Genomic DNA, 24,105 nt, shown 5'->3' with positions numbered 1-24,105 from the left:
TGTTAGAAAACAAGAAAAAAATCATGTTTTTCTGCTTTGATGCATTTACTGAAAAGTTGCTGATGTTCTGCTCATTTTGAGGTTTTCTCCAGTCTACACTGTAAAACCTGCTGGGTCATGTTTAATCCAAATACTGGAAGTTGCAGGAGTTTGAACCGAAGTTGGGGTCAGCAGGTCGGACAGAGCAAAGATCCTCAGTGTTATGAGATGCTTCACACGCTCCACCCTGCAGATGGCCGACTTTATCTGCTCAGCAATGTTTACGTTTGTTTCTCTCCTGAAGTTAAAATGTCCTTATTTTAACATTTAAAGTTAGTAAAAGATGTTTTAAAACATAAATATGTTGACGTCTGAGTGTCTTTTGTTGTTGTCAAGTGTTGACAACATGAATGTTGTTTATTTATTTCAAAAGCAAAATGCTCATTACAAAATATGCCAGTTAGCCATCAATGCTAGTTTTCATCTGTAGTCTCTTATGTTATTATCAATATAAAAACAATATGGTGCAGTGGTAGCAAGCAGAAAAGAAAATATTCATGAATAGAAGCATTTTTATCTAAAAAACCCTTGAAAACATATTTGGTTACATATTTGAAAAGAATAAAAAGCCATAAGCTCCAGCAGTTCACCACATAATTAACCCATAATAATCAGAATAATGTTGTTCTGCTTTCTGGTATTTTATTCAAGGAGCTTCTTCATGTGAGATAATGTAACTAAAGGTGAATAATATTTAATACCACTAATTAATAACCTGGATGAGGCTTCAGCTCAGTTAGAGGAAATCCCCAGGAGACGCGACACAGTTTGCTACTGGAGCATCATGACGCACAGAGGAGGGAGGATAGCAGGGCTGCGGCGCCCCGCCCTGCCCGGCGCCCCCCGCCCTGCCCGGCGCCCCCCGCCCCGCCCTGCGCTGGCGGCGGTCTGATAAGGCAGAGGAACAACAAGGCTGAAGCTTCATGGCTCGTTTTCCCTCCGACAGGAATTATTGATCTTTTTCTGCCGTTTGGCTTTGATGAAGTTAGTTAAGGTTAGTTAAAGTTAGTGAGTTAGTTACAGGGTCAGTTAGCCGTTTAGCCAAAGCAGTGATAAAATGGTTGGTGACTGCGGGGACGAGTCCGTGTCTCGGTGACCTGGGGCAGGATGCTGTCCAAGAAGGAGAAGAAGCTGATCAAGGAGATCTGGGAGCGTCTGACTCCGGTGGCTGAAGACATCGGATCTGACGCGCTGCTCAGGTAAACGGATTGGTACCGACTCATGTGATGAAGTGACGTAAGCAACGAGCCTCTGTCACTATGGCTGTGGATGGAATAGTTCAAGTCTGGGATGGTTTTTGTTACACTGTAAAATTGAACAGTAGTAATTTGGGTTATTTAGGAAGTCATAAGAGAAGATATATAACTAAACCTTTAATTCACAAACTAAATATTTAGTTAGCAGATTAGTCTACAAGATAAATGTTTAGTTTATAACGGTTCCCTTCATGACGTTCTGGGTGAGGAGGTGAAAACATGACTGAAAACTGAACATTATATTAAATAAACTAAATGATTTCTGCTCCTCTCTGGACCTGGACATGACCCTGCTCTTCTGTCCTGCAGGATGTTTGCTTCGTATCCCGGCACCAAGACGTATTTCTCCCACCTGGACATCAGCCCTGGCTCCGCCCACCTCTGCTCCCACGGGAAGAAGATCGTCCTGGCCATCGCCGAGGGCGCCAAGGACATCAGCCAGCTGACCGTCACGCTGGCGCCGCTGCAGACGCTGCACGCCTACCAGCTGCGGATAGATCCCACCAACTTCAAGGTCAGGCTGGGGTCAGGCTGGGGTCTGTGGTCAGGGTCAGAGGTCAGAGGTCAGTAATTATCCTCCCCAGACAGACATATTCCTGGAACTCACCTGAGACTTTCTCTCAGTTTCACCTCCAGGCTGTCGGCGTTTAAAACTTTAATCTGAAGGCCGTGTCTCTAAAACGTTAGAAAATACTCGTCTCTGCGGTGGTTCAGACCGTGGTTCCCGGGCTCAGTGGAGCCCGCCGTGGGCCCTGGAGGCCCGGCATCCTGCATGTGTCAGTTCCTCCCTGGTTTCACTCAGCTGGAGCCAATAACGGCTCATTAGATGAACTTTGACCTGCTGAGGAGGAAGTTACTGCCACCAGCAGGGAGGAAGTGGAACATGCAGGATGCCGACCTGCAGGACCACTGAGGGCTCCACACACACACACACACACACACACACACACACACACACACACACACACACACACACACACACAGAGACACACACACACAGAAACACACACACACACACAGAGACACACACACACACACACACACACACACACAGAGACACACACACACACACACACACAGAGACACACACACACACACACACACACACACAGAGACACACACACACACACACACACACACACACAGAGAGACACACACACACACACACACACACTCAGGTGTTTACTGATGCTGTTTTGTTGAAAACTTGAACCATTTCTCTGTTTTTTCCTTGTTTTGTTCTTTTTGTTGTTTCTGGTTTTTGGTTTTTTTAGAAACAAACTTCTTCTTTTCTTTCTCTCCTTCTTCGTCTTTAAACTTTTTGCTTCTCCTCTTGCCCTTATTTTCCTCTTTTCTTCATTTTTGCTCTTTGCGTTTGTTGTATTTGAAACAAAGCCAGTAGTTTTTTTAATCTATTGATCAAGTGAAATATTTCACCTGTAACGCTTCACTTGTGAAAGTGAATCTGTTGGGTTTCTCTGACTGCTGCACGTTTTATAAAATGTTTTAAATTATTTATTTTTCTTTCCACTTCACTGTTATTCTCCAGTTTCAGTCGACCTGTTTCACAAAATCTGGTTAAACATTAAAATTTGTTTTGGAAAATAAGAAATGTGATAAAGGTCGTGAAGAACATCCATTTTATATGACAACTTATTTATGGGTTAGGATTAGGATTAGGATTAGGGCACCGTAATGAATAACCAGCAGAAGAAACACAACAGCCAGACGGTCAGATGGTCAGACGGTCAGACGGTCAGACGGTCAGACGGTCAGACGGTCAGATGGTCAGACGGTCAGACGGTCAGACGGTCAGACGGTCAGACGGTCAGACGGTCAGATGGTCAGACGGTCAGATGGTCAGACGGTCAGATGGTCAGATGGTCAGACGGTCAGACTGTCAGACGGTCAGACGGTCAGATGGTCAGATGGTCAGACGGTCAGACGGTCAGACGGTCAGACGGTCAGACGGTCAGACGGTCAGACGGTCAGACGGTCAGACGGTCAGACGGTCAGACGGTCAGACGGTCAGATGGTCAGCAGCCTGGCCAAACGCTCTGCATGTCGGCACAAGAACTTTAAAGCGAATCCTAGAACCAGAGCCAGTGTGGTGAATGTGGAGCAGCAGAGAAGCAGCAGGAGATGTCCGGCTGCTGCTCTGTGCAGATCGCAGACAGGAAGTGAGGTTTGTCCAGGCAGGTAAGCAGGACGTTACAGTGACCCAGACAGAAGCATGAAGGATTTTCTCCAGGTCAACTGGACCAAGTCGGTGATGAAAAACACAACTGAATGTCATCAGCGTAAATATGATAAGAGATCAATGAAAAGGACTGAATGATGCCAGCAAGTTTAATGATATAAAAATCAAACCAAAGTGGACCCAAACCTCAGCCTGGTGGCGCCTCACAGGTCAAAGGGCAGATATTAATGAACCAAACCTCTTTTTGTCTGTTTCTCTTCTGAAATGTGAATTAATCGTTTCTCCTGCTGCTCCGTCCAGGTTCTGCTCCAGTTTTTATCCGTTGCTCCTCTCTCTCTCGCCCTCCTGCAGCTGCTCTCTCACTGTATGCTCGTCACGCTGGCCTGCTACCTGGGGTCAGAGTTCACGCCGGTCGCTCACGCTGCGATGGATAAGTTCCTGTCAGCCTTCGCAGCCGTTCTGTCTGAGAAGTACAGATGAGCTCAGCCTCCGTTCTGGATCATATTTACATGTAAACGATGTTTTTCTTTCTGGGTTTTATTAAAATAAACACCTGCAGCTTAAATGAGTCATTTGTGTTTTTATTGTATAAACATTTATTAAAGCTGCCGTTTGTGTCTCCTGGTGAAATGCTGATTATGATTTTTAAATTTTATTTTGACACATTTAATTTCAGTTTCATGAACATAAACTGGAGACGATACAAAGATTTTAACAATTATATTTTATGAGAATAATTTTCATGTTGGTGTTACAATAAATCTACCTTTAAGTATTAATATATTCAGATTCCAATGTTGACTGGCGGGCCGCAGGGCCGTGTGCTCGGTCCAAACCTTTGCTTTGTGGATTATGCAGAAACATAAACATTTCAGATTAAAGAACTAATAAAACTGAATGCGTTAAAATAATTTATCAAACTTCATTAATCCACTGAAAGTATAAATTATTTCCATCCAAACTTTATTCACACATTGGAAATTAAATAACCAAAATGTATGTTTGAAAATGTAAAGATATAAAAACATCTGTAATAAAAGAAAACCAGCAGAAGATCCATGACAAGGAATTCAGACAAACTAGAAAGTTCTGATTATGTTGAAGATTTTAAAAAACAACAAATCTTTGCCACGTTTGGAGAACCAGAAAAAAAATAGCTGGGCTGCACAGTGGAGCAGTGGGTGGAGCTGCTGCCTTACAGCAGAAGGTTCTGGTTCGATTCCGGGTCTTTCTGCATGGAGCTGCATGTTCTCCCTGTGCATGGTGGGTTTTCTCTGGGTACTCCGGCTCCAACCCACAGCCCAGAAACACGACTGTCAGGTTAGTTGGCCTCTACAAAATGTCCCTAGCTGTGAGTGTGTGTGTGTCCTGTGTGTCTCTGTGTTGCCCTGCGACAGACTGGTGACCCGTCCAGGTGACCCCGCCTCTCACCTGAAGCGTTTGCTGGAGAGGCAGCAGCTCCTCCTGACCCCTGAGGGTCAAGCAGTTAGAAAATGGATGGGAAAAATAGTAAATTAAGCAACAGCACCACCGTGTGGACAATCAGCAGAACGCTTCCTGCAGATAAAGAGTTAAAACGCAGCAGAGGAAAAAATCTGAATTAAAAATGAAGAACAAAAACTTACAAACATGACAGAAAGGGAGCCGCTGATTGGCCAGCGGGGTGCAGGTGACGTCACCTTACAGCCAGTAAATCAACATGAATGTGTTGAAAAATGAACATCACTAGTTTCTGGGATCTGTAATAAATCTAAAGTATCAAATAAATAAATTATTATCATTCATCTAAATATTATAGAAAACTGATGGAAACTGTGAATGAGACGAAATGTATTAGATTTTTTATAAATTATGAATATTTTTAAGAAAGAGAAAAAAGAAGCTCTGTCCGTGGTGCTGAAGCCGTTATTCCTATTATTTATATTATTTATAATGTTATTTATGATATTATTTATATTATTTATGATATCATTTATGATATTATTTATAATATTATTTATGATATTATTTATATTATTTATGATGTTATTCATAATATTATTTATAATATTGTCATTATCATATCCTCCTGACCACCAGCAGGTCATTTCTGTCCTCTATAGAGGACATTTATAAACTTCCTTTTCCTAATTCATGAAAATGGTGTTTATCAGTAATAACACATTTAATGGGAAGAGACAAAGTAAGAGCATAAAACCTTTTATTACCGAACAAAGACTGTAGGATTTAATAAAATGGTGATTGGACAACATTTGGTCCTGGTCAGGAGGAAATGACATCACGTCTCTGACTGTCTCTGGAGCTAAAAGGAGAATTTATGTTTCGTAAAAATCTATTTTTTCCAGATCTATTAAACGTGTTTTTTCTGATATGATTTCCTGATGAATGATTTTTTAAAATGTTTATAGATTTTCCAAACTAAATCTGGTCGCTTCTGCTGCTCTTCATCCACATGGCGCCTCCTGCTGGACCAAACCGGAAGTTCAGCTCAGAGACGGAGGAGAAGAAAATGTTTATGAAATTAATATTAGTTTTCCTACAATAACATCAAATATCAGGCTGTTAATAACTGATATCAATGATTGATGGATGTTTTTCTTTAAAACTATTATTGTTAGTTTTGCTCTACAGATAAATTTAGCAGTAATACATGAGTTATGTTTGGACTCAAACTATATAAATATAAATGTTTAATATATTATTTTGTTTATATTTTGAATTATTTAATATTCTTATTTAATATTTTGGCCCCAAACGGAAAACAGCTCAGAGTCTTAGAACCGAAGCTAATAATAATAATAATAATAATAATAATAATAATAATAATAATAATAATAATAATAATAATAATAATAATGTCGCTGAAAAAACTCATTTTATTTTTGAACATGACTGTGTGATGTTTGGTTCTGGTGTTAAAACAGGACTCAGGAGAACGTTCTGCTTTTCTCAGCTTTTATTTCTTCCCAGAGGAGAACCGCTTCCCCTCCCGGCTCTGGGCCGCCGCCGCCCGGTTCAGTGGTACTGCTTCCCCAGGGCGGACACCACCACGGCCAGGAACTTCTGGAAGGTCGCCTGGATATCCGGGGTGAAGCCGGAGCCCATCTTAGCGGCGATGACAATGGTCAGGCAGTCAGCCAGCAGCTGCGGGAGGAACACGCAACAGATCAGCGGCTGCCCGCACGGTGGGTGTGCGGGGAGCCGCCGGAGCGCCGGGCCCCGCACGGTGGGTGTGCGGGGAGCCGCCGGAGCGCCGGGTCCCGCACGCTGGGTGTGCGGGGAGCCGCCGGAGCGCCGGGTCCCGCACGGTGGGTGTGCAGGGAGCCGCCGGAGCGCCGGGCTGCGGAGCGCCGGGTCCCGCACGCTGGGTGTGCGGGGAGCCGCCGGAGCGCCGGGTCCCGCACGCTGGGTGTGCGGGGAGCCGCCGGAGCGCCGGGTCCCGCACGCTGGGTGTGCGGGGAGCCGCCGGAGCGCCGGGTCCCGCACGCTGGGTGTGCGGGGAGCCGCGGGTCCTACCTTGAAGTTGTCCGGGTCGACGTGCAGCTTCTCGGAGTGCAGCACGCTCAGCTCGGCGTAGGTGGCCTTGATGTCATCCATGTTCTTGACGGCGCGGTCCAGGCCGTGCAGAATCTTGGTTCCGTGGGTCTGGATGTTCGGGTTGGTTCTGATGGCGTCAGCGTTGTAGAGGTTACCGAAGCCGGCGAAGTACCTCTGAGTCCAGGGGTAGACGATCAGACACCTGCGGACAGAGAGGCGGTGAGAGGGAGCAGAAGGCTGGGAGAACCGAGCCGCACCGGACCGGACCGGTACCTGGTGAGAGCCTTGGGGCCCACATCGTTGTAGTCCAGGTTGGAGAAGATGGAGGTGATGATGCTGCGCTCCTGATCGGACCAGGCTACCATGGCTGCTGTCGAGTTCTGCTTCAGGCTCGAAGAGAAACGCTGAATGGATCCGCAGGCCGAACCGGGTCCATTTAACGGCCCGCGCGGTTCCCCACGCCCTGAGGAGGAGGCCGCTGATTGGCTGGAGATAAACCGGACATCCCTCCAGAACTTACCAGAAAAACCTGGACTGATCCGAACCGACCCACGTTCACTGACGTAAAACTGAAATGTTTTACAGTAAATTTAATGTAAGTTCAGATAATTCAGTTTAAAAAATATTTTAATAACTTTTGTTTGTTTCAATCCGTTTTATAAATAAATTCAATCAAGTTTATTTATAAAACATTTCAGACAAAAAGCTTTACTTCATAAAAACATCAAAATATAAAAACATCAAAATATAAAAATATCAAAATATAAAAACATCAAAATATAAAAATATAAAAACATCAAAATAAAAACATCAAAATATAAAAACATCAAAATATAAAAACATGAAAACCAGAAAATGACATTTTGTCAAATTCCACCGTTAAAATCATCAATTCATAAAAACATGATGATAATTAAATTTATTTGGTTTTAATTAAATGATTTGAACATTTTTGTGTTTGAAGACAAAAAGCAGAAATATGATTTAATATGATTTAATGTGATTTAATATGATTTAATATGATTTAATGTGATTTAATATGATTTAATATGATTTAATATGATTTAATGTGATTTAATGTGATTTAATATGATTTAATATTATTTAATATGATTTAATGTGATTTAATATGATTTAATATAATTTAATATAATTTAATATAATTTAATATAATTTAATATAATTTAATATAATTTAACTCCATGTGGAGAAAAACCAGCAGCTGCAGATCAATGGAGCACATTATTTAATAATAATAATAATAATAATAATAATAATAATAATAATAATAATAATAATAATAATAATAATAATAATACACTCTAAAAAGTGTTTTTGGGCTGAAGTTAATCTTAGGGACTTATTTACATTAATTTAACTTAATTCTTTTGCTTTTGCTATGACAACTTACTTTTTGTGTTCATTTAACTCAAAACTTACACTCTAAAAAGAAAATAGTTGAACCAACTTAATTTATTAAGTTTAACCAATTCAGTATATTCTAATCATCAAACTCAGTTTGTTAATTTTATTTTTAACAAATGTATTAAGTATGTTTAAGATAACAGATTGTTGTTCTTACTCAAATCATTTATTTTCTTCTAATAAACATTTAAATTCTCTTTGTCTTAATTCTACAGAAAGTCGACTCAAACTTTTAAGTTGTTCCAAACTAAATATTTTGGAAAACTCTTTTTACAGTGTCCTCTAAATAAACTCTAATTTAAAAGTTACAAATCTTTTCTAAGGACTTTTTGCTTTGACTTTACTTGAAATAATTAATTTCAACACCATATTTATATCCCACTCTGATGTGAAGTCACTGCCTTAAATCTGTTGTTTAAATCTTAATAAATTTGTTTTAAAAATTAACACATTGAGTTTTATGATTAGAATATATTGAACTTAATAAATTAAGTTGGATAAATTTAATTGAATTGCTTGTGTTTTTATAAAAATATAAAAACATCAAAATATAAAAAATTTTGATGTTGAATTGGTTCAATTCAACTTAATTGAATTGAACCAATTCAACTTTTTCTTTTTAGAGTGTAATAAACATCTAAAATCTCTTTGTCTTAATTCTACACTCTAAAAAGAAAAAGTTGATCCAAGTTAATTGAATTGCTTCTATGGGTAACAAGCAATTCAATTAAATTTATCCAACTTAATTTATTAAGTTTAACCAATTCAATAAATTCTAATCATCCAACTCAATGTGTTAATTTTTTAAACAAATTTATTAAGATTTAAACAACAGATTTAAGGCAGTGACATCACATCAGAGTCACATTCACACACCAATATCCATACCGGAAGGAGGGAGCTGGAATTGAACCTACAGCCTTGCGGTCACAAGATGACTTCTCTACCCACAGAGCCACTGGGGAATCTGTCCCTCAGCTGGAGTGGGATACAAATATTGAACTATTTCAAGCAAAGTCAAAGCAAAAAGTCCTTTAAGGAAAAGATTTGTAACTTTTAAATTAGAATATATTTGGAGGACACTGTAAAAAGAGTTTTCCAAAATATTTAGTTTGGAACAACTTAAAAGTTTGAGTCGACTTTCTGTAGAATTAAGACAAAGAGATTTTAAATGTTTATTAGAAGAAAATAAATGATTTGAGTAAGAGCAACTTAAATCTGTTATCTTAAACATACTTAATACATTTGTTAAAAATAAAATTAACAAACTGAGTTGGATGATTAGAATATACTGAATTGGTTAAACTTAAATTAAGTTGGATAAACTTAAAAAATTAAGTTGGATAAACTTAATTGAATTGCTTGTTACCTATAGAAGCAATTCAATTAAGTTGATTCAACTATTTATTGTAAGTTTTGAGTTAAAAGAACACAAAAAAGTAAGTTGGCATAGCAACAGCAAAAGAATTAAGTTAAATTAATGTAAATAAGTCCATAAGATGAACTTCAGCCCAAAAAACACTTTTTAGAGTGAAAGTCGACTCAAACTTTTAAGTTGTTCCAAACTAAATACTTTAGGCTGCAAACTTCTTATTTTGCAAAACTCTTTTTACAGTGTCCTCTAAATACACTAATCTTTTCCTTAAAGGACTTTTTACTTTGACTTTACTTGACATAATAAAGTTCGATACCATATTAGTATCCCTCGTCTGACCAGGACTCCAGCTGACCAGGGACAGATGAAGCCTCTGTGGCTCTAGAGTCGTCATCGTGTTGGAATCGGAAGGTTGTTGGTTCGATTCCAGCTTCCTGCTGCCACATATGGATGAATGTGACTCCAGGTGCTTTGACTGTCAAAGTTCAGTCCATTTACCATGTTTTGCAGTAAACTAAATGATTTGAGTAAAACTGACTTACATCTGTTATCTTAAACATACTTAATACATTTGTTAAATATAAATTAACAAATTGAGTTGGATGATTATAATATACCGAATTGGTTAAACTTAATAAATTAAGTTGAACCAACTTAATTGAATTGCTTGTTACCCATAGAAGCAATTCAATTAAGTTGGTTCAACTTTTTCTTTTTATAAATGTTTATAATGTTTATGTTATATATATATCTATAGATATCAAGTTTATTTGGTCATTTATGTTATTTAAATAAGAAAAACGTAATAATTATTGAGCTGTTGCTGTTTTTAAAAGTCCGTTTTATTTCTAAAGCATCTTAAAACAAAGTTGAACATTAAAACTAATAAAACAGACATTAAAAAAACAAAACATTAAAGTGATTTTATGATCATCTGGTTTTTATAGCTAAATAAGTTTTTGTTTTTAGTTTCTTCAGAATAAAACGAGTCGTTTCATTTCCTCCTGGTTGTTGAAGGTTTTCGTTTCTCCGCAGCGTTTTGCTGCTGCAGCTGTTATCTACCAGCCCAGCCGGCTGTTATCTGCACCGCCTCCCCTCCGCAGGCGGCGCTGGTTCTGTTTGGACCAGAACCAGAACTCCCTGATAAAAGCTGCAGGCCAAGTTTGGAGCAAAGATAGCAAATGAATTTATAAGTCGAGCCAAAAATGAGCAATTAAAAAAATACAATCAGAGAAAATCTGAGAAAAAATCTGAGAGGAAAAACTGATAAAATAATAACATGATTAAATGTTAGAGGAAATAAACTAACATGTTTATGGTTCACTGGGACTTTAATAAAATAAAATGTATTATAAAAACAAAAATCCTCAGTGGATTTTTACACTTTATTCATTTATTCTGTTAATTAATTAGTTAGTTCATCACTTTTCCACTTTTTTCAGTTTAATGAGGAGAAAAAACAAAGAAACATTAAAATCAGTTTTCACACATTTTGATTCTTTTCATTTTCAGGATCATTTTCCTCGTTTCTCTGGTTTTATGTAGTTTTTTTTCTAGTTTTTCAGACATAAAACGACAAAACGTTGAACATTAAATGTCAGATTAAAACGTTTGAAACAGAATAAATAAAAACGTTTCCAGTTTATTAAAATCCTCCAGACATCAGGATCAAACTGGAGAAAATAAAAACTGATTATTATTATGATTTCATCCACCTTGATCAAAGCCTCCCGCAGCATGATGCTGCCTCCAACGTGTCTCAGTTTTTATGACTTTTGATTTCAGAAAACTGAAAGTGAATAAAAGTTCAAACTGATCAGGATTTTATTTTTATTAATTATTTTCTTATTTGAATTATGATTTTATTAATTTGAGTCCAAACTTTTAGTTCTTGAGAGTTTTGAATGCATCGTCTCTCAGCTGCTCTCTGATTGGCTGTGACCTTTGACCTCTGACAGTTTGCCTATCTTTGCCTCCAGGGTTCGTTCCTGATGGGTTTCTGGCTCCGCCCGTGATGCCGGCCGCTGATAGGGGCCCCCGCTGCTGCCGCCCAGCCTCCTATCAGCCGGGCCGGACCGGGCCATCTGCGTCAGCGGCGGCGCGGTGGGAGGGTCGTCCGGGCCGAGGGGATTTAAACGGAACCGGGATCAAACGTCAGACTCAGGCAGAGGCCGAGACGAGCAGAGATGAGTCTGACGGACAAGGACAAGGCTGCGGTGAAGGCGCTGTGGGCCAAAATCTCCAAGGGGGCGGACGCCATCGGGGCGGAAGCTCTGGCCAGGTAGGTGACCCGACACCCGGCCGCACCAGAACCAGAACCAGAGCCAAGTAATGCAAACGTAGATCCACTGAACTAGAAAAGACGGTCGTTTTGTTCACGGTTCCTCTCATCGCAGCCGAAAGCTGAAATATTAACTCTGACAGTGTTTCCATGACAACCACAGCAAAGATTTGATTTCAGAGTTAAAGACTCTGAAATGAAATAACTCTGAAAATTACATTCATGTTTAGCTACAATATTTAATTTTGCATTGGGATCAATAAAGTATTTTTGAATTTGATTTGGGAAACAAACATTCTCATTTTTTCTGTCTTCAGATTTCTCATAACTCAGACTTTGTCTCTGTGACCTTTGACCCCTGTTCTCCTGCAGGATGCTGGTGGTGTACCCCCAAACCAAGACCTACTTCTCCCACTGGCCGGACATGAGCGCCGGTTCCGGTCCGGTCACCAAGCACGGGAAGAAGATCATGGGTGGAGTGGCGCTGGCGGTGTCCAAGATGGACGACCTGTCCGGCGGCCTGCTGGAGCTCAGCGAGCTGCACGCCTTCCAGCTCAGGGTGGACCCGGCCAACTTCAAGGTTCTGACCCGTTCTGGCCACCCAGACTGGGCCCGCTGCTTCCCGGCGTGACGTGACGTGTGTTTGTCCGCAGATCCTGGCGCAGTGCCTGCAGGTGGTGATCGCCATCATGTTCCCCAACGACTTCACCCCGGAGGCTCATGTCGCCCTGGACAAGTTCCTGTCCAACGTGGCCCTGGCCCTGTCCGAGAAATACCGCTGAGCCGCTGCAGCACCTGCTGCAGCACCTGCTGCAGCACCTGATGCAGCACCTGCTGCAGCACGATGAACAACCCGACAGAGCAATAAACAGCTTTCCGCCCAACATGTCTGCTTCTTTATTTACACTTTTCCTCTCAAAACCAACAAACGACAAACATGAAGCTGTTCAAATAGTTTATTTACATTCATAGAGTAAAAATGTGTGTATTAAAGTCATGTTTATATATTATTTATTCATAATTTATATATAATTTACATATCAACATGTTACTCGAGCAGCAAAGTCAGATAAAGATCCCAAATCCCCAGAACAGCTTTTATTTTGATATTCCACTTATCAACAGGCTCATTTGCATATTAGCTAAACATTCAGCTTGGATATAAATATTTAGGTCTAAACTAAATTGTTTGTTTAGAAAATAAATAATTTGGAGCTAAATATGAAATTAAGAAAATGAATATTTAATTGGAGCTAAAAATTTAGTTTGAAAATTAAATATTTAGCTCACATAAGCATTTAGTTGGACACTAAATATTTAGCTTCTTAACTAAACATTTAATTTCTGAATGAAATGTTTAGTTTGTGACTCTGACATTCATAAATGAGGGAATAATATGGAGAAAACATGACTGAAATATGAGCAGCTAAATAAACAGAATGATTTCATTTTCCTGTCCAGCTTCAGGAACTGGTCCCCATAAACCTGTTTTTATTACTCCCAACAAATCAGCAGCTGTAAAAGTCAGAAACATCCATGAAACATTTTATGAGTTCATAAAGGTTACGGCTCCATGAGAGCAAATCATGACTTCAAGACGATTCGTAACTTCTGGTCTCCCAGAACGAGCCTGAAACAGAACGAGGGGCGTGAAGGTCGAGCTTCTCATGCAGGTCTGATTTATCATGCAGGTTCAGTGCTTACCTGACCAGAGCAGCGGCCAGCGCCGCCCCACTGATGGGCCCCACCCAGTAAACCCAGTGGCAGGTCCAGTGGTTGGCCACCAGGGCCGGACCGAACGCCCGGGCGGGATTCATGCAAGCTCCTGAGATATCGGCTCTGGTTCCACAAAACGCAACTTAGTTATTCATTAAAATGCAGACAAATAATTATTATACTCAGAAACATAAAGAATGATAAGAGATGACGGTAGATCTCCACGTTCAGGACAAAAAGTTCATTTTATGCAAATATTCAGCAAAACTTCCAAAGCCCTTTGATCATAAATGTTTGTTGAAATATGATCTTTAAGTCCAACAAGCAGAAGGAAAGTAAACGCTGCATAAACTTAATGTCAGTTATAATAACGCTGAGGGGTCAAAGCTGCTGATTCAGCTGATTCAGCTCCTGTCTCTTTAAGACTCCCCACCACTCAGCGCCCCCTACTGGCAACATTTTAATAACCAGGTTGGATCTGATTGGCCAGAAAATTCAAGGTTTGTTTGTTTCTAAGGGAAATTATGATGTCAGCAAAAACGTTTGTGATGTTAGAATAGAAAACAGTTTATTGATTATTCTGTTTGATTATTCATCAAACTGATGGATTTATAAACGAGAGGAAACATGTTGATAACTGACATGAAGGTCATTAATGGGACCATGAAGGTCATTAATGGGTCATCATGGACCTTAGTGACCATATTAATGACCTTAATGACCCCATTATTGACCTTAGTGACCCCATTAGTGACCTTAATGACCCATCTGGTTCTGTGGTCTGCTGCCAACTCACCCTGCCAGGATGTTGAACATGATGGTGCTGCCCACCAGAAACGGGGCGAAGGGCGTCTTGGTCCGGCTGTTGACCGCCACCATCAGCACCACCAGGGCCACCAGGCAGGTCATGGCCGCCTCTCCGAAGAGCGCCCGGTACAGCTGGCTCTCTGAGCTCAGGAGGTCAAAGGCCGCCCCGCTGGCGTTGCTGAAGCGTTCTGGGCTGGTCATCAGCTGGCGACAGAAGAACTGCTTCAATGCTGCTGCTGACCAAACAGCGTCAGGACATGTAGCTGCTGCCAGACCAACCTTAGCCATGCCGGCCCCCAGGACTCCTCCCACCAGCTGGCTGACCAGGTACGGCGCCACCATGACCAGCTCCAAGCCGCCACACAGCCAGACGGCCACGGTGAAGGAAGGGTTGAAATGGGAGCCGCTTCAACCAGGGAAGGAAAAACGTTACTGAACCAGTTTCCCCATCAGCCTGGCGGGCCACCAGGCTCCTCTAGCGCCTCCGCCAGGCTGAGTGTGGCTTGTTTTTATATTGAAGGTTTTTTACCCCTGCAGCAGTGAAGATGGTTAAAGAGTCGACATGTCAGCATGCTCACTGCTGCAGCAGTCACAAAACGGGTTTAGTTCATTTGTTTCTTTAATGTTTGAATTTTATAAAACTTTAAGTATCGTCATTAATGTCCTCCAATCATTTTCTGCTCATATTTTCACATTTCCTGTCAACTTTAAACATTTTTGAGCCCAAACCCGGCGGTCAGCAGGATGACCGACCGAAAAAAAGATTTTTAAAGAAAGGAACCATCTGATCCAGGATCAGAGGAGTCCGTGTCGGTTCCGGTCCTGAGGAAAGTCACCTGATTCTGTCCATGACGGCCACCAGCACCACCAGCGCCAGGCCGTGCGCCAGAGCCGGCTGCAGCCGCCCCACGGCTGGAACGCTCTCGATGACGGACACGCAGCCAATGAAGACGAAGAACATGGTGCCCAGCAGCTCCGCCAGGCAGGGCTGGAAAACTCGCTCGTACGTGTTGAGCCGCTTGGACTTCGGCTTCTTGGCTTCGTCCACGAGGGAAGAGTCTGGAGCCTCCATCTCCAGCTTCTCCATGGTGTCCCTTCACTCCTGCTGCGGTCTGCCCACTGAGGCAAACTGTTTCCACCTGCCAGCTCAACCGACGGCCCATAAAATCCAAAGGTGAAGGATAAGCTACAGACTATCTGAGGTCAGAGAGCCTTAAAGGTTCTGCAGCTTCCGGCTCGGGTCCAAAGCGAAGCCTCAAAGTTTCTCTTTGCAGAAAAGATTAGAAAGGTCAAAGTTCAGGAATCCGACTGACATTAACAGGAGGAGAAATTCACAAAGTGACCAGAGAGTTATCAGCTTTCTGCTGCACGTCTTCACTGGAGGAGCTTTTCTATCATTACATTAGATGAATGAATGAATGAATGAATGAATGAATGAATGAATGAATGAATGAATGAATGAATGAATGAATGAATTCAGCCTGGACTCAAAGTCTGCGCTGCTTCCAGGTCAGATGTTTTAACAACAAAGAAAATAATCAGGAGGAAATTCAGACATTTTCTCAAAAAAGTTGAAAAGCTTTTTCAGCGTTTCAGAACCAGAGGATCAGATCTGCAGCCAGACACGGCGGTGGCAGAATGATGCTTCTAATAGTCAATCATTTTAGAATCAAATAATAAAAACGGTTCAAAACCCTGAAGCAGGAAGCTCACAGCTTCAGGTCTCCATGGCAACGCCGAGGCTTTTACGACGCAGATAAGTTACCAAGAAATGAAAATGATTTAAACCCCGTTATTAACGGGAGATAACAGAAGCAAACACTGGACTTGACCTTTGACCCCTGATTATCAGAAAGGCTAATAACCTTTTGTAACAACACACTGTAAAAAATGAACAGCAACAGTTTGGTTATGTAACATTCACCATTTAGAAATGTCACAAATATTTAGTTGGTAAATTATTTTTCACTTATAAGATTTTTATCTGTTATAAGTGAAATAACTGGGTGAAAAAATTAATCTGTAAACCTGCCGTTTTATCCAGCCGGCCATTTTCTAACTCCGTGACCTTCAGGGGTCAGGAGCTGCTGAGGCCTCAAACGTTTCAGGTGAGAGGCGGGGTCACCTTGACCTGGACGGGTCACCTGGACCTGGACGGGTCACCTGGACCTGGACGGGTCACCTGGACCTGGACGGGTCACCTGGACCTGGACGGGTCACCTGGACGGGTCACCTGGACCTGGACGGGTCACCTGGACCTGGACGGGTCACCTGGACGGGTCACCTGGACCTGGACGGGTCACCTGGATGGGTCACCTGGACGGGTCACCTGGCCGGGTCACCTGGATGGGTCACCTGGATGGGTCACCTGGACCTGGACGGGTCACCTGGACGGGTCACCTGGACCTGGACGGGTCACCTGGACGGGTCACCTGGCCGGGTCACCTGGATGGGTCACCTGGACCTGGACGGGTCACCTGGACCTGGACGGGTCACCTGGACGGGTCACCTGGACCTGGACGGGTCACCTGGACGGGTCACCTGGACCTGGACGGGTCACCTGGACCTGGACGGGTCACCTGGACCTGGACGGGTCACCTGGCCGGGTCACCAGTCCGTCTCAGGGCAACACACAGTCAGACCCAGGGAGAATTTAGAGACCAGTTAACCTGACAGTGGTGTTTCTGGAGCCGGAGAACCCAGAGAGAACCCACCATGCAGCTCCATGCAGAAAGACCCGGAATCGAACCAGAACCTTCTGCTGGAGGCAGCAGCTCTACCCACTGCTCCACTGTGCAGCCCCTACCCGCCATTTTATTTTAAATATAAAAAAAAGAATAATTAATTTTTTTAATCATTTCTCCTCCATGTTGATTTTCGCATGAAAAACGAGTTTAACTGGTTTAAGAGCTTTGTTGCCATGGTGATAATAATGACACGAATCTCTTCTCTCGTCTCTCAGTCTTTATTTCCAGCAGATTCTGTTAAACATTTTTAAATATTCTCGTTTAAGTTTTTCCAGCATGTGGTTCCAGTGTGACCTCTGACCCCACAGCTCCCAGGTGATCAGAGCGTCCTCTTCCCCTGCTGCTCCTCCTGCTGACTCTGGCAACCCGACCGTGACCTTTGACCCTCAGAAGGCCAGCTGCGACAGCCCTAAGGAAGCAGAACCGACCCGGCTGGTTAAAGATGGCGGACAGCCGGAGGAAGCTCGGCGGCGGCGCGCGGCGCTGTGGCGGGTCTCACCCAGGTTGAGCCGGTCCTTGGAGGCCCAGCAGATGCAGTAGTGCTGCAGCAGCTGCTGCAGCAGCTCCTTCTCATCCAGGAACTCCAAACGCTCGATTCTGCAGGACACAAAGACACCCAGTCAGAGTCGAACCCACAACCTTCCTGCTGCAAGGCAGGAACCTGATGCACCAGAGCCACCGGTTGGTTGCTCAACATTACACTCACTTAGAAACCAGTGGTTGCTATGGAAACTAACAATGAGCTAACAATGGGATCCATCATTTCTTTGAGGTAGAAGCTCAACCTGAGTTGATGTTTCAGCTGCTTTAAAATTAATAATAACTTTAGATTTAAGGAAAGTTTTATTCTGTTTCCCTCCTTCAGTCCAGTCGACCCGGTTCAGAACCAGAACTCCATCACCTGCTCCACCTCCAGCTGCTCTGAGTCAAACCAACCTGTTCCCCTCCTGGCCTGTGGGGGCGCTGCACCAAGAACCACTGAAGGAAACGACACAAAAACCTCTGAAGACACTGAGAGCAACTTCCTTCTTCACCAGATGGAAACAAGATGGAGGATTTTAGCGGTTGGAGGATTTCTCTTTAGGCTAAAGACCAGGAGCCATTTCTGCTGCTAGCGCTAGGCTAGCACGTTAGCTTTGGTTGCATTTACCCAGAATGCCCTGCGTGTCTGGTCTCCGGTCCGCTTGGCGTTCACATTCAAACCGAACCCAGACGAGGTTTGGAGGACCAGAGGTCAGAGGTCAGTTAGCGTTCACACCTCACCAACCGGACCGGACTTTATAGACAAATGGACTGGAGTCGGGTTAAAGTGGACTGGACTGCTTTAATGCCCTCCCTGCCAGCAGGGGGCAGTGCAGCTGTCCTACCTGGCCACGTCGTCCTGAGGGAGGACGCTGTAGACCGCCATCATGTCCAGAGCGTTGGCCTGATCCCAGCCGGCCCTCAGGAAACGATCCTTCTGCAGACAGAGGCAGGCTGCTTTAAACGGCTGGTTCTAACTGGCTGGTTATACCAACTGGTTCTTACTGGCTGGTTCTTACTGACTGGTTTTAATAACTGGTTCTTACCGACTGGTTCTTACCGACTGGTTCTTGCTGACTGGTCTTACCTGGGAGTCCAGGGACTGGCACAGCTCCACCCCGGCCAGCGCACAGTGCCGCCTCTGCAGGTTCTCAATCATCACCTGACCAAAGCGGTCGCTCATGTTCACCTGCAGGAACAGACCGACAGGTCAAAGGTCACGTCCTGCTGCTTCTTGAGAACTTGGCAGAAAAGCATATGAACACAGACGAGGCAAATGGTGTTGCAGCGTGACTTTAAATAGGCCAATGTGTGAGAATTTAATCAGCCCAGCAAAGCAGGGAGGGTCAAAGGTCATCATCGGTAATGTTAGGTACTGGGTTTAGTTTACCACACAGAGGCAGGAGGTGTGGAGAGATTTTGGTTTTGTTTCCATGGCAACATGTAGTAAAAAGCTGCACCGGTGATTTTTACCTGTTCGTAGTTTATAAACATGGCGGTGTGAAACGTCTGAGCGGCCCAGTGGACCAGGCTGGCGGACTGGGACGGGCTCATGTAGACCAGGACGCATTCTGACAGCAGCAGCGTGGGCAACCTGCGGCAACACAGGACAGGCAACATGACGGCAACGCAAACGCAGCGGCAACTCCTGAGCCTGATCAGCCGCTTTGCTCTGCCTGAATCAGCAGATTTCATCTGAAAGTGTGACTCAGCAAACTGGAGGTTTGGTTCTGAAAACACGCGGCGGCAGCGGCGGGCGTGGCGCCGCCTGCAATCGGCCTCCAGATGCCCCTGACCTGCAGCTGCGGCGCTGCGGCAGATAAGCTGCAGCAGATAAGCTGCGGCAGATAAGCTGCAGCAGATAAGCTGCGGCTGATACGCTGCAGTTCCTGGACCTGCAGAGACCTGCTGAGAAAAGGGACCATGGTCTCCATGGAAACGCTGATCTGAGGTCGCTAAACGTACTCCGGGTCCAGCTGGAAGCGCCTCAGCTTCTCGTCCAGGCCGGGCACGTCTCTGAGGTCGGCTCCGATGATGCAGAACCGGTCCGAGTCCAGAACATGAGACTCTGAGGAGGCGCAGAGACGGCATCAACATTTAACAATCAAATATCAGAATAATGATGATGATGTTTTTACCCAGCAGTAAGGAGTCGGTGGAGTGAACATCGATGATGGGTTTGGACAGAGGGGGTTTTGTCCTAGTCAAAGACCAAAACAGAAACATCAATAACATTTTGCTAAATGATAAATTGTCCCAGAAATTATTGCCATAAATGATAATATTGTGAATTTGAGACTTTTTAAAATGCTGCTTCACCTGATTCTCCCTCTGCCGAAATAAAACTTGAACATAGAGAAAGTTTTATTAATTAAACTGAATGTCAGAGTAAGAGCTGCTCGGTTCCGACTCAAACTTTTCTCAGATCCTCTGTTAACATTTTTACTGTTTCACAAACAAAACGTTGAGCCGTCTGAGGATCTGGATGTTGAAAGCTGGTAGAAACTTCAGGTTTTTCTGATTCAGTCAAATACAAACAGTGACGTTTGAATCTGTAACCTGAACCAACAGGAAGCAGCTCTGGGGTGGGAATACGCTCCCCTGGAGGAAAACTCTGGGTTTTCACACATTTATCACAACATGGTGCTGATTTCTCACGTTCAGCTCCTTTAATCACCTATATGCTGATTAGTGGCGCCCCCTGGTGGCCGCTGCTCTGCAGGACCAGAGGTCAAAGGTGACTTTATCTGCTGTGGTTCTAGTTGAAGCTGTTATTATCAGTAACATAATGCTTCCCTGCATTTATCTGCTCTAATGTTTACATATGAATATCTAATATCTGAGAACAGAAAGCGGATCAGATCAGCTTCACTGCTGATCTTCATCTTTCCTCATTAAAGGATTTTCATCTGCAGATTCATCCTTTGAAGAGGATGACGAAGAGTTAACTAAATAATAATGCTGTTATTGACTTTTAGGCAAGAAAATATTGATTTATTATTTAAAAAAGAATGGAATATTTTTATGCATTTCTAATATTGTATAAAAAAGACTTAGAAACTGCAGAACACAGAATAATTGATAGATTAATCAATAACTATAATATAATCTATAACAGGTCACTAACAGGAGTAAAGAACAGCTGCAGACTCACTTTATGTGGTGGATTTTCCGAGCCACAACAGTCGGAAAGTCAACTTCAAACAACTTTCTTGGCAACTGGTTTACCTCCTGCACACACACACACACACACACACACACACACACACACACACACACACACGTTACAGTTGGTCTGCAGCAGGACAGAGGGCATGCTGGGATGAAGCGCTGCCTGCTTCCTCACCTGCAGCCTCCAGAAGGTGGTGTCCAGGCCGGCGCCCAGGTTGATCACCTGGCAGTGGCCCTGGGTTTTCTTTAGGAAGGCGTCCAGCAGCAGGTTGACCCCCTGAACCCGGGCGTAGTACCCTGAGGTCAGAGAGCAGCAGCTGGGTCAGTTTACACAGACCGGATCACTCTGCTGATCCCAGACCGGATCCCAGACCGGATCACTCACCTCTGTTGATCTCGGGTGCCTTCCTCTCCCCAACGTTCCTCACAAAGTACTGCAGGCTGGAGTCCTTCCAGTAGCCTTTACTGGTGGCAAACCTGATAAATAAATTCAGTCATCAGGAAGAATAAGAACAGCAGAGAGTTTCCAGATGAACCAGGACAACCCTGGAGGAAAACCAGGTAGAGACTGGGAGGAGAAGCCCTGAACATATTATGGGATGGTTTAGATCAAAGGTTGCCATGTCTGATCCTGGACAGCTAAAATCCTGCAGCTTTAGATGTTTAGATGCTGAAGCGGCTGAATCAGATGAAGGTCCAGTTATCAGACCTGAAGGACTGGTTCTGATGAGGAGATTCATTTATCTGCTTCAGGCTGGAGAAGAGACACGTCTGAAAGTTACAGGATAACAGATGAATCAGATCAAAGCAGATTCATGGGCTAGAATGGCCTAGTCAAAGTCTAGACCTAAAACCATGCATCTTGTTCCTCTGGACTCTGAGTTTAGTTGGTCTGTTGCGTAAAATCCATCCATCCATTTTCTTGACACCCTTGTCCTTTAGTGGGGTCAGGAGGTGCTGGTGCCTCTCCAGCTAACGTTCCGGGCGAGAGGCGGGGTCACCTGGACAGGTCACCTGGACAGGTCACCAGTCTGTCGCAGGGCCGCGGAAATACCGATAAATCTATTAAAGTTTGCGGTTCTGATTAGTAAAATGAGAGAAACGTCATGAATGAATGAATGAATGAATGAATAAATGAGTTACAGTCGCCAGATTTTCCTGCTGCTTCTCACCTTTTACAGGTGGTCGCATCGTCGCAGGTGGCTCGGACCGCTTCATCCGCAGTGTCCGCGTCCGCGAAAGGCTGCCTGGCGGCCATCGGTGACCCAGAGCCTCGGCTATGGGTGCAGCATGAGACCGGCCTGGAAGGCGGCCGGAGGCAGTGCGGACAGCGGCGGGGTCACCGCTAGCAGCGGCTGGTTCTCCCGCTAGCAGCGGCTGGTTCTCCCGCTAGCAGCGGCTGGTTCTCCCGCTAGCTGCGGCTGGTTCTCCCGCTAGCAGCGGCTGGTTCTCCCGCTAGCAGCGGCTGGTTCTCCCGCTAGCAGCGGCTGGTTCTCCCGTTAGCAGCGGCTGGTTCTCCCGCTAGCTGCGCTGGTTCTCCCGCTAGCAGCGGCTGACTCTCCCGCTAGCTGCGGCTGGTTCTCCCGCTAGCTGCGGCTGACTCTCCCGCTAGCTGCGGCTGGTTCTCCCGCTAGCTGCGGCTGACTCTCCCGCTAGCAGCGGCTGGTTCTCCCGCTAGCTGCGCTGGTTCTCCCGCTAGCAGCGGCTGACTCTCCCGCTAGCTGCGGCTGGTTCTCCCGCTAGCAGCGGCTGACTCTCCCGCTAGCTGCGGCTGGTTCTCCCGCTAGCTGCGGCTGACTCTCCCGCTAGCAGCGGCTGGTTCTCCCGCTAGCTGCGGCTGGTTCTCCCGCTAGCAGCGGCTGGTTCTCCCGCTAGCAGCGGCTGGCTCTCTAGCTAATGTCCGTCCTGCTGCTCCGAGTCTCTTGGAGCTTCAACAACCTTTGGCGAGGCTATAAATATCAGCATAAATGACAAAATAACATTACAAATACTGAATAACTAAACATGGGAACAGAAAATGTGTGGAAAACTGCAGCCGGAAGCACATTATACACTTCCGGTTGGTGTTTTCATAATAAGATTTTATGTTTTTATAAACTAAATGAATACGTTTTGATTATGTTACAAAATGTCTGGAGAGATCTAAAGTATCTAAAGTTGTATTTATTAATCATGATTAATTTGACTAAGAAAGCGATCCGTGTTTTTATACATTTACTGCTGTTTTAATCTGAAAATACCCGCAGAGCAGGGCAGCATGGCGGCCCACTAGCCACCAGGGGGCAGCAAAGCTAAATGTTCATCCTCTTAAATCAGGGATTCCCAACTTCTCAGCTTCTGACCGTCAACATAATAACGGAGCGGATCAGAATAAAAACACAAACATCAACAGCCATGTATTAGTTCGTCTGTTTCTGATTGCTGTATTTGTATGGCAGGCCATATTAACATAAAATCGGCTTCTTCTGACAATATGCAATTACATCCTGATATCTAAAAATTAGTTTTGACTAGACAACTGCATTGTCTGACAACTACAGCTGAATGATGATTTAAGTTTTCTGCATTTATATTCTGACTATTAAGAATAAGAATTCAAGATAACTTAATTAAAATTTAGACTGTTCAAAATGCCTTTCAAGATGGCGTCAACAAATTCGTCATCTGCGGTTCTGATCCAAACCATTTAATTCTGTTAAACTGATTTTTCCTCAGGTTTTGATCATAGCTGTGCTCTAAATACTGCTTTTATGTAATAACAGATTTTGTTAAGTTATATTTTTTTGTTAAATGACTGTGATCATGTGCACAAACCACTAGGATTAATGCTAAGTTCACCATGGTAACCAGCATTTGGAAACAGTGCTAACGGATAGCAGCTAACTATAATAATCTTTATGGTTAACACTGTGGTATAAAATTTAACTGCTGGTTTGTCGCTCAACCAAAACTTCACCTGGTATGTTTATTGTTTAATGAATATCTGCTGACCAAGGAGCAACAAGCAAGAAGTAGCCAAGCACAAGGCG

General features: G+C 43.8%; 5 protein-coding genes across 7 annotated transcripts; 2 read left to right on the top strand and 3 right to left on the bottom strand.

The window, feature by feature from the left end:
* The first annotated feature begins 909 nt into the window (after window positions 1–909).
* Window positions 910–4,060, top strand: hbae4 (hemoglobin alpha embryonic-4). Of its 2 annotated transcripts, none has more exons than XM_008436244.3 (3): window positions 910–1,238; window positions 1,605–1,809; window positions 3,847–4,060. In XM_008436244.3, exons 1-3 carry the CDS (start codon window positions 1,147–1,149, stop codon window positions 3,973–3,975), a joined length of 426 nt encoding a protein of 141 aa, XP_008434466.1. In that variant the 5' UTR covers window positions 910–1,146; the 3' UTR covers window positions 3,976–4,060. The 2 variants fall into 2 exon arrangements, with proteins under 2 accessions (XP_008434466.1, XP_008434463.1); XM_008436241.3 differs by having other exon boundaries at window positions 1,100–1,238; window positions 1,605–1,851.
* A 2,373-nt stretch (window positions 4,061–6,433) lies between these two features.
* hbbe2 (hemoglobin beta embryonic-2) lies at window positions 6,434–7,457 on the bottom strand. The gene is made up of 3 exons (XM_081600638.1): window positions 7,306–7,457; window positions 7,012–7,234; window positions 6,434–6,639 (listed from the first exon to the last, which is right to left on the bottom strand). The coding sequence occupies exons 1-3, from the start codon at window positions 7,395–7,397 to the stop codon at window positions 6,511–6,513; spliced, it is 444 nt and encodes a 147-aa protein (XP_081456764.1). The 5' UTR covers window positions 7,398–7,457; the 3' UTR covers window positions 6,434–6,510.
* A 4,498-nt stretch (window positions 7,458–11,955) lies between these two features.
* hbae5 (hemoglobin, alpha embryonic 5) lies at window positions 11,956–12,997 on the top strand. The gene is made up of 3 exons (XM_008436239.3): window positions 11,956–12,113; window positions 12,486–12,693; window positions 12,767–12,997. The coding sequence occupies exons 1-3, from the start codon at window positions 12,019–12,021 to the stop codon at window positions 12,893–12,895; spliced, it is 432 nt and encodes a 143-aa protein (XP_008434461.1). The 5' UTR covers window positions 11,956–12,018; the 3' UTR covers window positions 12,896–12,997.
* Window positions 12,998–13,088: 91 nt separating this feature from the next.
* LOC103481143 (aquaporin-8) lies at window positions 13,089–16,094 on the bottom strand. The gene is made up of 5 exons (XM_008436439.3): window positions 15,473–16,094; window positions 14,916–15,042; window positions 14,626–14,840; window positions 13,818–13,952; window positions 13,089–13,743 (listed from the first exon to the last, which is right to left on the bottom strand). Exons 1-5 carry the CDS (start codon window positions 15,721–15,723, stop codon window positions 13,698–13,700), a joined length of 774 nt encoding a protein of 257 aa, XP_008434661.1. The 5' UTR covers window positions 15,724–16,094; the 3' UTR covers window positions 13,089–13,697.
* Window positions 16,095–17,582: 1,488 nt separating this feature from the next.
* On the bottom strand, window positions 17,583–23,134 carry lcmt1 (leucine carboxyl methyltransferase 1). 2 transcript variants are annotated; one of them, XM_081600779.1, is made up of 11 exons: window positions 22,249–23,134; window positions 21,462–21,553; window positions 21,252–21,373; window positions 21,060–21,136; window positions 20,044–20,105; window positions 19,871–19,973; window positions 19,379–19,499; window positions 18,993–19,094; window positions 18,751–18,842; window positions 17,848–17,980; window positions 17,583–17,792 (listed from the first exon to the last, which is right to left on the bottom strand). In XM_081600779.1, the coding sequence occupies exons 1-11, from the start codon at window positions 22,332–22,334 to the stop codon at window positions 17,703–17,705; spliced, it is 1,080 nt and encodes a 359-aa protein (XP_081456905.1). In that variant the 5' UTR covers window positions 22,335–23,134; the 3' UTR covers window positions 17,583–17,702. The 2 variants fall into 2 exon arrangements, with proteins under 2 accessions (XP_081456905.1, XP_008434460.1); XM_008436238.2 differs by having other exon boundaries at window positions 17,883–17,980; window positions 22,249–23,133.
* Window positions 23,135–24,105: the final 971 nt, after the last annotated feature.

The sequence above is a fragment of the Poecilia reticulata genome, chromosome 19 (assembly GCF_904066995.2).
Source record: "Poecilia reticulata chromosome 19, P_reticulata-male-v2, whole genome shotgun sequence".
Classification (NCBI taxonomy): Eukaryota; Metazoa; Chordata; class Actinopteri; order Cyprinodontiformes; family Poeciliidae; genus Poecilia; species Poecilia reticulata.
The sequence above is the reverse complement of the archived record's forward strand: the minus strand, read 5'-3'. Positions and strand labels throughout refer to the sequence as shown.

Bases quoted from the DNA above. Each gene is read 5' to 3' on its own strand.
- hbae4 (XM_008436241.3), top strand. From the start codon at position 1,147: ATGCTGTCCAAGAAGGAGAAGAAGCTGATCAAGGAGATCTGGGAGCGT. The intron at 1,239-1,604 runs GTAAACGGATTG...TCTGTCCTGCAG, and splicing joins GGATCTGACGCGCTGCTCAG to GATGTTTGCTTCGTATCCCG. The intron at 1,852-3,846 runs GTCAGAGGTCAG...GCCCTCCTGCAG, and splicing joins GTCTGTGGTCAGGGTCAGAG to CTGCTCTCTCACTGTATGCT.
- hbbe2 (XM_081600638.1), bottom strand. From the start codon at position 7,397: ATGGTAGCCTGGTCCGATCAGGAGCGCAGCATCATCACCTCCATCTTC. The intron at 7,235-7,305 runs GTACCGGTCCGG...CTCTGTCCGCAG, and splicing joins GGCCCCAAGGCTCTCACCAG to GTGTCTGATCGTCTACCCCT. The intron at 6,640-7,011 runs GTAGGACCCGCG...TTCCTCCCGCAG, and splicing joins TCGACCCGGACAACTTCAAG to CTGCTGGCTGACTGCCTGAC.
- hbae5 (XM_008436239.3), top strand. From the start codon at position 12,019: ATGAGTCTGACGGACAAGGACAAGGCTGCGGTGAAGGCGCTGTGGGCC. The intron at 12,114-12,485 runs GTAGGTGACCCG...GTTCTCCTGCAG, and splicing joins GGGGCGGAAGCTCTGGCCAG to GATGCTGGTGGTGTACCCCC. The intron at 12,694-12,766 runs GTTCTGACCCGT...GTTTGTCCGCAG, and splicing joins TGGACCCGGCCAACTTCAAG to ATCCTGGCGCAGTGCCTGCA.
- LOC103481143 (XM_008436439.3), bottom strand. From the start codon at position 15,723: ATGGAGAAGCTGGAGATGGAGGCTCCAGACTCTTCCCTCGTGGACGAA. The intron at 14,841-14,915 runs GTTGGTCTGGCA...TTCTGTCGCCAG, and splicing joins TGGGGGCCGGCATGGCTAAG to CTGATGACCAGCCCAGAACG. The intron at 13,744-13,817 runs GTAAGCACTGAA...GTTCTGTTTCAG, and splicing joins CTGGCCGCTGCTCTGGTCAG to GCTCGTTCTGGGAGACCAGA.
- lcmt1 (XM_081600779.1), bottom strand. From the start codon at position 22,334: ATGGCCGCCAGGCAGCCTTTCGCGGACGCGGACACTGCGGATGAAGCG. The intron at 21,374-21,461 runs GTGAGTGATCCG...CTCTGACCTCAG, and splicing joins GGCACCCGAGATCAACAGAG to GGTACTACGCCCGGGTTCAG. The intron at 17,793-17,847 runs GCTTCCTCCGGC...CTGCTTCCTTAG, and splicing joins GCGCCGCGCGCCGCCGCCGA to GGCTGTCGCAGCTGGCCTTC.